Below are 16,972 nucleotides of genomic sequence, written 5' to 3'. Positions count from 1 at the left end.
CCCAATGCGGGGCTGGATCCCAGGACCCTGGGACCATGACCCGAGCCGAAAGCAGAGGCTTTAACCCACTGAGCCACCCAGGCGCCCCAAGAGTTACAGAGTTCTAAAGTTTGGACACAAAGTTCTTTTTAAAGAACTGCTTCACATCTAATACAATGAAACTGCCAATTCTGATTACCTTTGATTACTGGGTAGCCTGCTGCCCAGCAGGAGCTAGAAATAAACACTGAATAACTGCTGGAAGTATGGCAAGTTTAGCTTTTAGACCAATTAGGCCACCTGTAAAAATCTTTTTCTTCATATTGGCGCAAAGGCACAGAGGCGAATCCAAGTATGGTGGGATTCACAATGCTTTTACAGGTTTGGTTTTGTTTGGCAAAAACTGAATTGGGTGTAAGGGGATTTAAGTTTTTTCTATTCACTTACACGATTTGTTAAATTTTTATTTAAATGTGTTTTAAATTTAAAGGGGGTCGATTTCACAGCTGAAAAGTGATGGGGCTGACACAGCACACAGTTTTCGAAGCACTGATTTGAATATCCGCTTTGGATGCCCCACCCCAAGGAGGGTAGGGGCGCATCTCCACCTTCTAATTTTTCCTTACAGCGCTGTCTCTATGGATTGAGTGACCCTAAATAAATTCCATATCTGGTCGTTCTGTGTGACTCGGGGCTTACTTATCTACAGCCTGAGTCACTCAAGGATGCTCCTCAAGTATCTAAGCCATCTGCTAATTCCTGCAACCCCCCGCCCACAAGTACTAAAGAGACTGGGTGCCATCCTGTATTTTGAGCCTAGTGCATTCACCTGTTGTCTGCCCCTAACCTCTCTCCACAAAAGAGCCTCACCCAAGGACTGCAGACTCCAACCTGAGGAGGACGGGTTGGCTAGGAGTTCTCAGGCGCCAATAAAGCACTGTCAGTACCTGCCCCGTGTCAAGCAGGATGTCATAGATCTGTGGTCTTGTCTGAGCTGCAGATTAAACACATGGAGGGCGACAGCAGCCATCACTCTGGGCTACCCGCTAAAAGTGTGAAACAGGACTCACAATGCACACTGGAAAATGCAATTCAAGTCGCCTCAGCCTTTTGTGCATTCAATAAGTACTAGGTATAAAACTGAGAATCTCCCCCTAAATTTATGTAAAAATATGTGCGAATGAAGCTGCAAGAGTGCTAGCTACGCCTCCCCACTCTTTGCCAACATTGTTATCTTCCTATATAGAAAACTGCCCCTATGTACGATTATTCCAGGAAAATCCCGACTATTCCATGCGTGATTTGGAGCCAACAGTTTAAGTTTAGAAATTACAGTAAGTCCTGTCATTAAGGGACTTGGATTTTAAACGTTAACTGATAACTCCTTTACATGTGAATGGGCTGTCTTTGGTCTTGGCGTCCATAGGCTTACATTTCAATAAAAGCCTCAAAATCTGATGCTTTCCTGTTGTCGGGGGATCTCAGAAGGTAGGCGGGGCAAAAACAGACTCGTCTAGATCTCGGAGTACCTCGGACAAGATAATAACAGCCCACCAACTCCTACACGTGCTCAGAGCATGGGAAAGAGGGGGAAAAATAAAAGGGGAAACTGCCAGGACTTAAGATGTCTGCTCGAAGCGACTTTAGTCTCCCAGGAAGGGCCTACCCGCTTCCAAAATGTCCGCCCGCAGTCCTCACGTCACTCGGTCGGCTTCTTCAAGCCAGAAAGCCAGTGCGCTCCAATCAGGACTCAGTCCCCGCACCCACTGCCCTTGAGCACGTCACTTCCGGTGGTGCAGCAGCCATTTTGTCAGTCGCCTGCGGATCCCGCGCGCTGGAGAAGTGCAGTTCCCCCTGGTTACCAATTCGTCCGTTCTCCCTTCGCGCTGCGGGCGCCGTCGAAGAGCACTCACCACTGATACAGCCGTTCCTCCCTACGGTGCCACCGCCGCTGTTGCATCCGCCCGGAGCTAGTGCCCCGTCTTCCTCCCCCACCACTGACAGGCGCCCTCAGGGAGCCGCCGTCAGCGATGTCAAGCGAGGAAAGCTACCGGGCCATTCTTCGCTACCTGACAAACGAGCGTGAGCCGTATGCGCCGGGCACCGAGGGCAATGTCAAGCGTAAAATCCGCAAGGCAGCTGCCTGCTACGTGGTGCGCGGTGGGACTTTGTACTACCAGCGGCGGCAGCGGCACCGCAAGACCTTCGCGGAGCTGGAGGTGGTGCTGCAGCCGGAGCGGCGCCGGGGGCTCATCGAGGCGGCGCACCTGGGCCCCGGCGGCACTCACCACACCCGGCATCAGACCTGGCACGACTTGTCCAAGACTTACTGGTGGCGAGGTAGGACCTCGCCCGTGGCGAGGGGGCGGGCGGCGGCCTGTTGCCCAGGCCAGGCCCGCTGGCAGAGGCGGGCCTCTGCGTGCACGAGCGCACGAGCGAGTTTGGGGGTCCCAGACGCCCCTCGCCGGGCCAACCTGCGCTCGCCGGCGGAGCGGCTGCCAGGCGGAGCCGAGAGGGTGGGGGACGCGAAAGGAGCCGTACTTCCCACAGGAAGGAGGCCTGGGAAGCTGGGGGCGGGCCCTGGCCCGGGGTGGGGCGGAGGGGGCTTCCCCGGGGGCCGGGCCAGCCGCCCGGAGGGGCCGGGCGGTGCGGGCGGCGGCGGCGGGCCCGCCTCCTTCGGCGGCGCAGGAGGCGGTGGCTCCCGCCCTCCCGGGAGGCTTCCCGACCGCGGGGTCGGCGGCGCTGCGGAGCGGCGCGTCGCGCCTCCTGAAACCCTGTAGTGCTGATGGTCTGGGGGAGGGACGGTCCGCCCCAAGCCAGGGCTGTTTGCCCCAGCCGTTTCCGCTGGAGTTCGGCCTGCGGTTTTGAGGTTCTCTGGACCTGCCTGCGCGTATTCCTCAAACCGTGCTACTGCGGCGTAAATAAGCAGTCAGGCAGCTGTGCGCGGAGGGGGTCGGAAGGGACTGTGTGGGGACAGCCGTCTGCAGCTTCCATTAGGAGGCGAGGAGTCCATGTCACGGATGCCAGCCTGCATTCGGGATGTTTTCGTGTCCTGCCCTCTGATACTGTGAAAAGCTCTTGGGAAACTCCGAGGCACTGTGTCTACCCAGAAGAGATACGGTTACTGCGTTTGTAATAGTCAGGAAATAACTGCGCTCAAGTTTATCTGGACTCGGTGGGAACCAGGCAAGGGTCTCTAGCTCTCTCACTGTCCACAACGTTGATTTGCATTCATTCACGTGGACACTGTTCAGTTGGAATCCGTGAAAGATTTGCAGGCCCTCATGAGCGGTTATGTCTGGAAGGATTCAGCCTCTCACTCTCCTTATGGCTCAGGAGAACTTAGGAGTCTTGGTTCCTTATCTGTGAGCAAAGAAACTGGACTACTCAGTACTTTCTGAAGTTCTTTTCAGTTAATGAGCTTTGTCATCAATGAACAATGTCATCATTAGTAAGAAACTAATGGGTGGTCCTTCTTTTTGTTCCTTAGAGTTCTTTCATGTTTTCAAAAACGGTCCAGCTCTTGTCTTCTTAAGTGTTTTCCCGTCATTTATTTTCTATTTTAAACCAATATTTGAATGAAACTCCTCTAAAGGGAAAAAATTTTGAAGGGTGAATACGGAGTAATTGCATTTTGTTAGGGCTGGTGTGGTCAGACCTGGTTTTCTTGAGCAAATGTTTCAGGTTTGATACTTTATGACATCTTGGGGTGCCTGACTAGTTCAGTCCAAGAAGCATCTGATTCTTAATCTCTGGGTGGTAAATTCAAGCCCCACCTTGGATTGTAGAAACCACTTGAAAAAAAATTTTTTTTAATACTTTATGACATGTTAAAAATGACAGTTATAGGGGCACCTGGGTGGCGCAGTGGGTTGAGCCTCTGCCTTCGGCTCGGGTCATGATCTCAGGGTCCTGGGATTGAGCCCCACGTCGGGCTCTCTGCTCCGCGAGAAGCCTGCTTCCCCACCTCTCTCTCTGCCTGCCTCTCTGCCTACTTGTGATCTCACTCGCTTTGTCAAATAAGTAAATAAAATATATTTTTTAAAAATGACAATTACAGGGGCGCCTGGTTGGCTCAGTGGGTTAAGCCTCTGCCTTCGGCTCAGGTCATGAGCTCAGGGTCCTGGGATCGAGCCCCGCATCAGGCTCTCTGCTCAGTAGGGAGCCTGCTTCCCTCTCTCTCTCTGCCTGCCTCTGTGTCTACTTGTGATTTCTCTCTCTCTCTCTGTTAAATAAATAAATAAAATCAAAATTTAAAAAAAAATGACAATTACAGCTTAAAGTAAGCTTGATCAGATTTTTATATCAGGTGTAGCTCTGAGCTCTTAGTTTGTTTTTCACTCATTTACTCTTGATAAAACCTTGTAAGGTGGAAACATTTATAGCTCTATTTTATAGGTGAGAAAACTAAAAGCACCAGGAGGTTATATGTCAGAGGTCCTGCCTCTGTAATTTCACACTCTTAACCACTGTTAATATGGTGCTGTAAGAGTTTAGTATTAATAATTTTCCTTCCCAGGACCTCTGGGTGGCTTAGTCAATTAAGCATATGCCTTTCGATCAGGTCATGATCTTGGGGTCCTAGGATGGAGTCCAGCATCTGGCTCCCTGCTTCTCTCTCTTCCTCTGCAGCTCCCCGTGCTTGTTCTCTGTCGCCCACTCTCTCTCTCTCTTAAATAAATAAAATCTTAAAAAAAAAAAAAAAAAAAGCCCTTCCCTGAATTTGTTATCTTTGAATGATAGCGAATGAAGTTTGGTGGGGCAGCAGGGGTTGTTTGGTTTTTGGTGTGCAGTGTCTTAGGCAAAAAAACTGAGACCATGTTTACATTTAATTGAAAAATGAAAGAGATACATTTGTTATTTGTATACATTTGTAAAATTAAAAGTCCTTAAGCAACTAGGTAGCTATTCTTGAAGTACAGTACTTATGGTACTAAACCCCTGGCAAGGGAGGCCCTGAGATCCTTTCAGAGGATCCACAAAGTCAATTATTTTAATGATAATTCTAAGGCATTATTTGCCTTTTTTACTCATTGTCTCCCAGGTATACAGTGGAGTTTTCCAGAGGCTCCATGGTATATGATATATGGTATTAAATTGAATGCAGAAGCAAATATGATGATCTGTCTTCTGTTGAGCCACACATTAAGAAGATTTTCAAAAATGTAAAGTAGTACCCCTTTTCTTACTAATTTTGTTTTGTTTGGGAAAATAGTGATTTTTCATAAAATGCTATTTTAACATTAATGAGTATTCGTTGATGATCTCGTTACTTATTATTTTAGTATTTCTTCCTTTAAAATAAGAATTTGGAGAACCTACCTGGTTCAGTCCATAAAGCATTGGACTCTTGATCGCAGGATCATGAGTTCAGACCACACATTGGGCATAATTTACTTTTAAAAAAGAAAAAATAATAAGAATTCATAATAAGCATCAGAGAAGTTTGCCTCCCATTATTAGATTTTCATTTTAAAAAGTTTTTTTTAATAGCTCTTCATTTTGATATTTAATACATGAACACTTGGGTTGTTTACTTATTTCCACTCAAAATATACATATTCCAGAGCCATAGTTGTATCTGTTTATCTGAAAGCTTAAGATTTGATCAATGTAGGTGCCAAAAAAAGAACTATCCAGAGTCATTCCCCCAGAAGTTGTATCAAGGACAGTTTACTGAGATTCATTATATATTTTGCTTTTTCGGAATGCTGCCATCATAAGTTATATTCTAGTGCTCAGGCAGGTTTGTAGCAATTTTCCTCCTTTGAGCATAGTTGAAAAACTTGAGAGAGAAGGAGAGTGCCTGACATTTACATACAGCACATTTTGGGATGTAAAATGTTAATAAATATTCTTGTCCCCCTCCCACCCCCCCGCCGCAAACACATCCTCTTATTTTATCCTGTATTGAGTTATGTGCTGCAGTTTCAAAATAATTGATTCTCTCCCTTGCCTCAGTCAGATGCTGATGGGTAGGGAATTTACAGTGAAATGCTTCCAAAAGCATTATTTTTGTTTAAACTACGGGATAAATGGATTCCACTGTTATTTAGCCTAGAAGAGGAGGTTGTAATCTCTAGAAAACCCACCAAAAACTGGGTCTTTGTAAATATTAGGTATAACTAGCCATTGTAACCTCTTTGAAGAAAACAAAGAAGGAAGAACTAAAACGTATGGAGCTAGAAGTGGGAGCCCCCAAACTGGGGGTGGTCACTGTATCCAAAACTGACAGGGAAGGAGGTTCTTGAACAGCTAACAGGAGCAGATTGTTCAGGCAAATAGATCTCTAAAGCATTGGTTCTCAACCCAGGGACGATTTTGCCTCTCAGGGGACGTCTGGCTGTGTCTGGAGACAATTTTGGTTGTCATAAGTGGGGGTGATGGTGGTGGTGGTTGAGGTGTTGCTGTTGACATGTAGTTGAGGAGAGGTCAGGAATGCTTCTAAACTTTCTAGAGTAAGAATGGACAGCACAGGCCTTTGCACCCCTCCCCACAACCAACAAGAATGATCTTGGCCCAAAATGTCAACACTGCTGAGGTTGAGAAACCTGCTCTAAAGAAACTGTTTCTCAAGTTGTTTTATTAGACAACTACCCACTAAGGTCTTTCATCTTTGTTTTTTTGGTGTGGTTTTTATTTTTGTTTTGTTTTGTTTTTGTTTTGTTTTGTTTTGTTTTATTCTGTGGTCAGTGAAGAATTTTTTAATGGTAACTTGGTGTTTTATGTGGATTTTCGGTTTTTGTTTTGTTTTTTAGTACCATAGAGGTTGATCAGTGATTATTACTGTATTTAACAAATACTTATGTAGTAACTATGTGTCATATATTGTTCAAAGAGTTTTATAAATATTAACAATCACAGCAGCACCTTATTGTCATCCCATTTTACAGCTGATGACACAAAGGCATAGAGAGGTTTAGCAACTTGGCCATGGTCACAGAGCTAGTTAGTGGATTCAGATTTTGTTGCATAAGTAGTTTCAACCCTTTGCAGTAATGTAGTAAATTAACTACATTTATACCTTGATGCCTTTTAGTGGTTAACCTGAGTCAGTCTTTCAGCTTAATCAATTCTGGATTAACTAAAGAGGTCAGGTTTCAGAATCTGTAAAGATAACTTTAAGATGATCCCATCAAAACATTAACACTCAGATGAAAGGATTTGAAACATACCGGGTCCCTTTTGACAATTGTTAGACTATCATAATTAATAAATTTTTTCCTGCAGATTTTATTATTTTCATCCTTTTCAAATGCTTCATTTGTAGTTTCTCCGATACCATTTGAACTCAACCAGTTTATAGTGTAATCAGACTTATGCTGTATGCAGAATATATTGAACTGTGTAGAATCATAAAATACAGACAAAATTAATTAGGGAAAAAATGCCTTCTTTGTTCATTGTGAACATGGAAATTTCCACGTTTTTTGTTTTTTACTTTGAAATACATATTCTCAGGAAGCTTAGGTGGCTCAGTCAGTTAAGTTTCCAACTCTTGATTTTGGCTCATGTCACAAGCTCAGACTTTTGGGATCGAGCCCTACATCAGGCTTCTTGCTCAATGCTGAGTCTGCTTGTCCCTTTTCCTCCCCCTCAACCCCATGGCCTGTACATGGGTACATGCGGTCTCTCTTTCTCTCTCTCACAAATAAATAAAATCTTTAAAAATAGATATATTCTCTTACATGTCTTCTATTCTTTTTTTAAAAAAATATTTTATTTATTTATTTGACAGAGAGATCATAAGTAGGCAGAGCAGCGGGCAGAGAGAGAGGGGGAAGCAGGCTCCTTGATGAGCAGAGAGCCCCATGTGGGGCTCAATCCTAGGACCCTAGAATCATGACCTGAGATGAAGGCAGAGGCTTTAACCCACTGAGCCACCCAGGCGCTCCTCCATTTACTCTTAATTGTATGTAAAATATATATATATCCCTCTAGACTTTCATCACTTTTTTTAATCTGCCCGCTACATACCTCATACTGGTATAGACTTAAGCATTTTCAGACGTTGGAATGTATATTGTCCTCATGCAAATGTGCACATGCAAATTCACTTTTTATGGAAGTTTTATTTAACCCTACCCCATTATTTCCTGTTATGTTTTGGGTTGGGGGAAGGGGGTCTTTAAATGAATACAGTTGGCAAATTCTTATTAAACATATTTTTCACTATAGAACTCTCAGAGGTTTGAATATGATAATACCTATTATGTGCATGTAAAATGAGAGTATAATTTTCTGAATTTATTAGTCCAGTGTATATTTTTAAGTAAGTATGGGACTTTTTTTTTTTTTTAAGATTTTATTTATTTATTTGACAGAGAGATTGAGCTCTCATAAGCAGGGAGAGCGGGAGGGAGAAGCAGACTCCCTGCCAAGTAGGGAGCCCGATATGGGGCTCAATTCCAGGATGCTGAGATCATGACCTGACCCAAAGGCAGCCACGTAACTAATGAGCCATCCAGGTGCCCTGGGACATAATACAATTTGAGAAATATTGCTTGAATATTATCTGAAGGTTGAAAGTACAAGGAACCATATTATAATTTGACATCTTGAACTTCTTTTCAGGAATTCACTGTCTATATCATTTTAGCTTATTAATGAGCCTTTCATTTACGTTTTACTTGGGATTGTGAGGAGGAGAATTTTCTGTCATAGTGATGGACAAATGTCTTCCTATGTAAATTAGCATAATATACTGAAAATCATAGGGATTTTGGAGGCCTGGTTGTGCAATTTAGTTTAGCATTTGACTTTGGACACGTTTCTTAACCTTCTAGAGCTTCATTTTCTCATTTGTAGGATGGAAATTAATTGGTCTTATTTTACAAGTGGTGTTCCTCCCTGCTCCTTACCCCTACCCCAACATGCTGAGCTAGAAGTTGAAATTCAGAATAGGGTTTTGTGAGTGGTCTGTATACAATCTAACTTTTGTTAGATTGTTTATGCTGTTTTTTCATACAGCCCTAAAATCTCATAGCTTTCAAAAATGAGATTGATTTTATACTTTCCTCGCAAGTTGTGGTTGTAGTTCAGGTTGCAGTTGACTCCACCTGTCTTTTTCAGGCTCTGTCAATTTGGGCTCTAAAGGATGGCATTTATCTGGAAAATGCTGTCATTTGAGAGAGGAGACAAAGATCAGAGCCCTGGAGGGAAACCGTGCCTTTTAAAGCTTCTGAGATGTGGCACACATTATATTTATCCATATTCCATTGACCAAAGCAAATTGCATGGTCAGGCCTGATGTTAGTAGGGTGGAGAGGTAACCACATTATATTACTGTTCATGAAGGTTATATTGGCATTTTCATGTAGTTCTTTAGCATGAATGAGTTGCACATGGAAATGGGCACTGTTATGTAATCATCTTTTACAGTGGGGAAGTGAATTACTAGGAATAAACAAAAATAAGCATAGAAACAAACCATCATTTATAACCTTAAATCTATGAAAAAAATGTACTTTATGTCCTAAAAAAATCACTTTTACATACTTTATGGGACATGTGTGTGTCTGGACGTATGCACTCAAACATATATCAGTACACAGATTAACTGACAATAAATAATTTTCAATTTTCAAATGAGAACAGCATTAAATTTGACTTTTTATTCTTATATTTATTATAGGTATATTAAAGCAAGTGAAAGATTACATTAAACAGTGTAGCAAATGCCAGGAGAAACTAGATCGCTCCCGTCCAATATCAGATACTTCAGAAATGCTGGAAGAATTGGGACTAGATCTTGAATCTGGAGAAGAAAGTAATGAATCAGAAGATGATCTGAGCAATTTTACTTCACCTCCAACTACAGCCTCCAAGCCTGCAAAAAAGAAGCCAGTATCGAAACATGAACTTGTTTTTGTAAGTGGAAATTTCCATCTACCTTTAACATTTGTAATATATTAGTATTTATAGTCTTGGTAAATTTTTTTCTTAAAGTACTGAAATGGCTTGACCTATGGCACTGAAGTTGGAAATTTAAGTAATGCACTTAATGTCTCGGGTAATGCACTCTCTTGTTACATACACTAAAAGTATGCTAATCCTGCTTTTTCATTAATCAAATATTCCTGTTGTTTCTTCTCTTCAGAAGTTCCTTGGTTTGTTGTTAATCATTCTTCCTGTCTTTTTAAATGGTATATTGGTACAGGTAGACAGAATACATTTCTGGAAGCAGTCTCTAGGTCGTGAAACAAGGTAAAATTAAACTGGCTAGGCCTTTCTTTTTTACCTGCAATTACTTTATACATCATGAAGTTTCTGACTGGTAAGAAAAGGCAGCAAGAAGTGAGATGCAGGTTTCCACTGGGTCAAGTAGAATGAACACAGCAGAAAATAATGAGAATGACCTATTTAAATATATAGATAATAAATATTTTTAAATATATAGATATTTGAATATATAGAGAATAAATATTTAATTTTTATTTAAATATATAGATAAAGAACATCTCACTCTTCATATTAATTAATGGAGTCTTTAAAAGTGAATAACATGTCATGTTTTAAATTCTCTTAAAGGTAGAGATACAAATGATATATAATACAACTCTTGGTCTTAAACTTATTTTGATAGGTTGACACCAAAGGAGTGGTGAAACGTTCTTCTCCAAAACATTGTCAGGCTGTCTTAAAACAGCTCAACGAACAGAGACTCTCCAACCAGTTCTGTGATGTTACTTTGTTAATTGAGGGAGAAGAGTACAAAGCTCATAAATCTGTTTTGTCAGCTAATAGTGAATATTTTCGAGATCTTTTTATTGAGAAAGGAGCTGTTTCCAGTCATGAGGCAGTGGTGGATCTTTCTGGTAAGAATTTTCTAATACTCTTGCTTTTGTTTATAAGTACCTACTGGAAGAAGTGGTGTGTGTGTGTGTATGTGTGTGTGTGTGTGTGTGTAAGTACCTACTGGAAGAAGGTGTGTGGGTGGGTGTGTGTGTGTCTTAGAAACTCAGGATTTATGCTGCAGTGGGAGAAGCCCACCTATAGTAGTGTACTAAGCTGAATTTAAAAAGTCTTTACTTTTAGCAAAGTTTCCAAGGTAGGGTTATAGAAAAGGCTGTCATTTTCTATCACTACCTCATTGGTGAGACAAATGTAGCAGTAGAAAAATTTCTGAGATTAACATAGCTAAAAACAGTTTGAGAGAGATCCATAACTGCATCAGTGTTACATTCCACTAAGTGAATATGTTATTTAAAAATTGACTGTTAAAAGAATTAACCTCCTGTATCTTATGTTGTGGAACATGTAATAGTAGAGCACCTTTGTAAGTCTGTTTTTTCTCATTTTTAAAGATTATTAGAATTCATTAGTTTGAATAATCAAGCTGTTAATATACATTAATCAAAATTCTAGGTGTGGCTTTTTCCTTTGCTTTTATTGTTATTGTAAATGAATAATTTGACTTTCTTTTGGCCCACTAGAACTTATATATTGGCTTAGGAGTCAACAAATGAAAATTTAGGAAGAATTAAAATAGGTAACCTTATTTATACATTTTTTCATAATATTAACTTACTGTAACTCCTGATTACTGAATTACTGACATCACTGTGTAAAATATTATTTTCCTTTTCCGAAACAAAAAAGTGACTTTATCCAGGTATATAAATACTTAACTTAGTTAACCCACTGGTCCTTTTCTACCATATATATATATATATTATATTTTATTTAAAGTAGACTTCACACCCAATATGGAGCTCAAACTTATGACCCCAAGAGTAAGGGTTGCATGCTATATCCACAGAGCCAGCCAGGCACCCCTACTCATGCTTTTAAAAATCACTTATTCTGGGAAGACAAATAACGTGTATTTTTTTCTTTTCTGTAACTATGTTTAATTATTTAAAAAAAAAATACTTATTAAGCATCTGCTGTGTGTGAGGAACCAGCCTAGGCTCTGGGGATACAATGGTGAACAAAGCTTTTCATGGAGCATAGAATTGCATTACATTTTAGATTAGCGATATTTTCTTTTTTCTGGGTTCAGTGACTTAGGAGAAAATGTCTTATACTGGGCCATCTGAATAATAAAACTCATCACAGATGTAGTCTTTTGAAATAAGTTAGCTTTGGGATTTTTTCCCTTGTCTTTTATGCATCTTAAGCAGGAAGAGAGGTATATGAAGTGTTCTTTTTCAGTTTCTCAGCAGCTTAGCGAATGAAGTGTTTGCCCCAATTAACTGCAATACAGCATCGTAAAATTCCAATGAAATACCTCATTTGTTTTTCATCCTATATGCTTATTTTTATATATTGTGCAGCAAATATAATGTAATTCAATAGGCAAAATAGATGGTTTTTATTTTGTTTAATATTAGGTAAGGAATATAAAACATGTACAGTATAAAAAGATAAAATGTACATCTTTTTAAATTACCCAATTAATGTAGTTGAATTAATTTGTGTTTTCCTTTGTTTATGCTTGTAAAAAATTTTTCTGTACTGTCATAAAGACATGTTCATAGATTTTCTTCTTAAAATTTTCATAGTTTTTCTTTCATATTTAAGTTTTAATCTGTTTGCAGTTTATTTTTGTTGGTGTGAAATAGGTGTTTGATTTCATTTTTTTCCCGTTTTAATCATCGCTTCTCTCAGAGCCCTCTAGTGAAGACGCCATCCTCCTTGTCAGTTCACCATTCAGATTCTCTTAACAAAACAGTCCCAGGAGTTTGGTGCTGATTCTAGGCTTTCTTCTAGTCTATCAGTTGTCTTTCCATACGCTATTTTCACTTGTCTTAATTACGTTACCTTTACAATAGTAAGGGGAGTCTCCCACATTTATTATTCAGGTGGGTCTTCGTTTCATAACCCTTTGCTCCATAAAAACTAAAAGCAGCTTGTCAGTTTATACACCGAATAGTGTATTTTGATAGAGATTACATTGAATTAATAAAGTTTTAGAGTTGTCCCTAGTAATCTCAAACACCTTTTGTAGGATTACTCCCAAGATACTTTATATGTTTTGAAACTATTGTATTTCTTTCTTAAAATTATATAATTTCAGATTTATTTTGGGTGTATATTTTGTATATAGTAATACTGCTAAATTCTCTTAATTCTGCTAAATTCTCTTGGTCATTCAGTCATTTACCTATAGATTCTTCGGAATTTTCCATATAAAGAAATAAATTATCTGCCAATAGTGTTGGTTTTGTTTCTACCTTTCCAGGTTTTGTATTTTGAAAACTTTTTTCTTGCTTTAAAGTGCTGTCCAGGACCTCAAAAAACCAATTGAATAGAAATGATAGGGGGTTTACTTATCTCATTTCCATTTCTAAAGAAGGTGCTTTTTTACCACAAAGTATATGACTTGGTAAATGTTTTAAATAGATAACCCTTTACCGTTTTAACATTAAGGATATTCCCTCTAAAATGGGGGCTGGTTTGTAATTCTCTGAGGAGGTTCCCAGGTATAATCTGCACAGGGAGCCAGTACTTATGAGGATTGTCTGGGGCAGCTGCAGGATGAGTAGATCTCTGTGCAGAATCTTAGAAGTTTATATAGAGGCCTTAACAGTGTTCCGTCATGTACTCAGGAGGCCTTAAGTGGGTTCAGTCAGGTACCCAGCCCAGGGGACCTCAATACCAAGTTTCTATCTCAAAGATGTATTTTGGGGGCAACTTCTGGGAACAGAGAAGGCAAGTGAAACACATTTCAGAAACAGGGGAGTGGTGGAGTCCTCCACTTGTCTGGGTCCATCCAGCTCGAGGGTCAGCTGGAAGTCAAATCTTTTTGATGACCTCCTCCAGCAGTATTGACTTACCACGTATTTTTTCTGTATTTATTGAAACTGCCTGTATTCTTACCCTTCTGTTAATGTAGGAAATTACATGGATTTTTTTTTGTTCTTGAAATAAATCCGGGTTGGTCATATTATTACCAGCTTTTGTATAAATTGCTGTTTGGTTTGCTAATGTTCTCTAGAATACTTGCACGTATATTCACAAGTAATTTTTCTTTTTCACAGTTTCATATTTTGATATCTGAGTTGCTCTAGTCTTTTTTTTTTTTTTTAAGATTTTAATAATTTTATTTGAGAGAGAATGAACAAGAGAGCATAAGAGCAGGGAGGGTCAGAGGGAGAAGCAGACTTCCTGCCATGCAGGGAGCCCAATGTGAGACTCGATCCCAGGACCTTGGCTTCATGAGTGGAGCTGAAGGCAGATGCCCAACGACTGAGCCACCCAGGCACTCTGAGTTGGTCTAGTCTTATAAAATGTATGCTCCCTCCAATTTTTAGATACTCTGAAATATACTGTGGATTAGCATTATTTTTTCTTGAATGTTTGGTAGAATGGTGGCTAAAATTGCCTGGGCTTATGCTGGAGTTGGAAGATTTTTAACTACTTATCTGGCATATTTAATGGTTAGAGAGTTACTCAAACTTTGTTTCTTTCTTTAAGATTTATTTATTTTGAGAGAGAGCGAGCAGGCGAAAAATTGGAGGAGGGGAGGACAGAGGGAGAGGGAGATGGAAAATCTCAACCAGACTCTCTGCTAAGCTTGGAGCCTAATGCAGAACTCCGTCTCACAACCCTGAGATAATGACCTGACCAAAACCAAAAGCTGAACATCAACCTATTGAGCCATCCCCTCATTTGCGTTTTTATCATTTTTCTGTAAGTTACTTTTTACAGAGTTGTAAAATAGTCTAGTCAATAGCATTAAATCAGTGGTGCATCTTCAACACTGCTCTTAGTACCTGGTAATCTTTTTTTGCCTCTTACCAAGTTCTGACTAATTCTTCTTGACACACCGTTCAAAGAATAGCTGTTGGGTCACCTGAGTGGCTCAGTCAAGTTAAGCAGTGGCCTCTTGATTTTGGCTCAGGTCATGATCTCAAGGTCATGAGAGCAACCCCCACGTTGGGCTTCATGCTCAGTTCAGAGTTTGCTTGTCCCTCTCTGTCCCCTTTTGCCCCTCACCTGCTTGCATGTGCTCCTTCTCCCTCTAAAATAAGTAAATAAAATCCTTAAAAAATAAAAAATTGTTTAAAAAAATAAGGGAACAACTTTTATTTTCTTTTACTGATTTCCCTTCATTAATCTGCCTTTTACTGTATTTGAGTGTCACTGTCTTTAGTTTTTAAAGTAAACTGTACACCCAGTGTGGGACTCACACTTAGAACCATAAGATCAAGAGTCACATGCTCTGCTGACTTAGCCAGACAGGAGCCCCGTTACTATTTTTTTTGACTGTTAAGTATAATGCTTTTCACTCATTAGCTCCCAGCCTTCCTGACTTTCTGTTGTAAGCATCAAGGCTGTAAGTTTCCCTTTAGTACTGTAGATTTTTTGCTTTTAACCCTACATATGGTCTATTTTTATAAGCTTCAATTTACTTGAATAGAATGTGAGTCTTTTCATTTGGAACCAACATTCAATATATTGTGGCTTGTTAATTCTTTACTGATTATTTTGTGTGCTTGATCTATCAGTTATTGACAGAGGTGCTTTAGAATATTAATTAATGTGATTCATTTGCCTATTACTGAGTTTCCTCAATTTCTGTTTTGTGTATCTTTTTTTTTTTAAGATTTTATTTATTTGACAGACAGAGAGATCACAAGTAGGCAGAGAGAGGAGGGGAAGTAGGCTTCCTGCAGAGAAGAGAGCCTGATGCAGGGCTCAATCCCAGGACCATGGGATCATGACCTGAGTTGAGGGCAGAGGCTTTAACCCACTGAGCCACCTAGGTGCCACCTGTTTTGTGTATCTTGAGGCATGTTTGTTTGCATATAAGTTGCATATAAATTTCGAGTTACTGATTTAGGATAAAATATCTTTTTATTATTAGGTAGTGATCCTCTTTTATCTTTGTTGGTGATTTTTTACCTCTACATTCTAATGTTGGCTCCTGTTATAAACATTTTTTTGATCCCGGTCTGGGATTGCTGTTATAAACATTTTTTTAGTTTTTTTAGTTTTCTATTTTGACTACTTTAGTAAATATTTTTTAGATACGTGAACAATATTTTCATTACTATTTCCCTAGCATGTCTTCCATCTTTTATTTTCAGCCTTTTTGTATCTTTATGTTTTACATTTCTCTTTAAACATCATACTTCTGGGGCGCCTGGGTGACCCCCGCATTTGGCTCTCTGCTCAGCAGGGAGCCTGCTTCCCTTCCTCTCTCTCTGCCTGCTTGTGATCTCTGTCAAATAAATAAAGAAACATCATACTTCTGGATTTTGTTCTTAATCTAGCATGAGGATCTTTGCCTTTCAACTGTCCTGCATAAAAATGGTTGAACTTCCTGAACCCAGAAATTGAGATTATCCTTAATCAGTTGAGAAAAAGTCTCAGCCAGTATGCCTTCAAAACTTGTTTCTGGGGGCTCCTGGGTGGCTCAGTGGATTAAAGCCTCTGCCTTCGACTCCGGTCATGGTCTCAGGGTCCTGGGATCGAGCCCCGCATCAGTGCTCTGCTGGGCAGGGAGCATGCTTCCCTCTCTCTCTCTGCCTGCCTCTCTGCCTACTTGAGATCTCTCTCTGTGTTAAATAAATAAATAAAATCTAAAAAAAAAAAAAAACAAAACCTTTTTTTAAAAAAAAAAAAACTTGTTTCGGCCTCATTTTCTCTCTTCTGCCTTTTGAAATTCCAATTGGATAGACATTTCTCACTTTATATTCTGTGACCTTTAATTTCTCTTCTGTATTTATCTCTGTGTAGATTATCCTGGAAAATTTTAATTGACCCATTATTTAGCTGTATTTCATTTGCTGTTAAATTCATTTATTGAGTTTTTATTCCAGTCTCTTCTCCATTTTTTTAAATTTTTATTTTTATTTAAGTGAATTCTGTGCCCAACATGGGGCTTTGAACTCACAAACCTGAGATTAAGAGTCATATGCTCTACTGACTGAGCCAGCCAGGCATCCCTCTTTTCCATTTACTTCTTTTTCAGATGTCTCTTTTGGGGCGCTGCTTTTTATGACCTTTTGCTCTTTACTGGTGATATGCCACTCTTAACTTT

General features: G+C 40.0%; 1 protein-coding gene across 1 annotated transcript in view; it reads left to right on the top strand.

Moving 5' to 3' along the window:
- Positions 1 to 16,972, top strand: part of ZBTB11 (zinc finger and BTB domain containing 11) — a 32,580-nt gene that overhangs the window by 415 nt on the left and 15,193 nt on the right. Inside the window, exons 2-4 of the mRNA XM_082696183.1 lie at positions 100 to 2,319; positions 9,614 to 9,849; positions 10,565 to 10,796. Of these exons, the coding sequence (XP_082552309.1) occupies positions 2,010 to 2,319; positions 9,614 to 9,849; positions 10,565 to 10,796 (778 nt within the window). The 5' untranslated portion in view covers positions 100 to 2,009. The remainder of the gene's footprint in view (positions 1 to 99; positions 2,320 to 9,613; positions 9,850 to 10,564; positions 10,797 to 16,972) is intronic.

The sequence above is a fragment of the Mustela nivalis genome, assembly GCF_964662115.1.
Source record: "Mustela nivalis genome assembly, chromosome: 1".
NCBI lineage: Eukaryota > Metazoa > Chordata > Mammalia > Carnivora > Mustelidae > Mustela > Mustela nivalis.
Note: the sequence above shows the minus strand (reverse complement) of the source record. Positions and strands in the feature narration are given on the sequence as shown.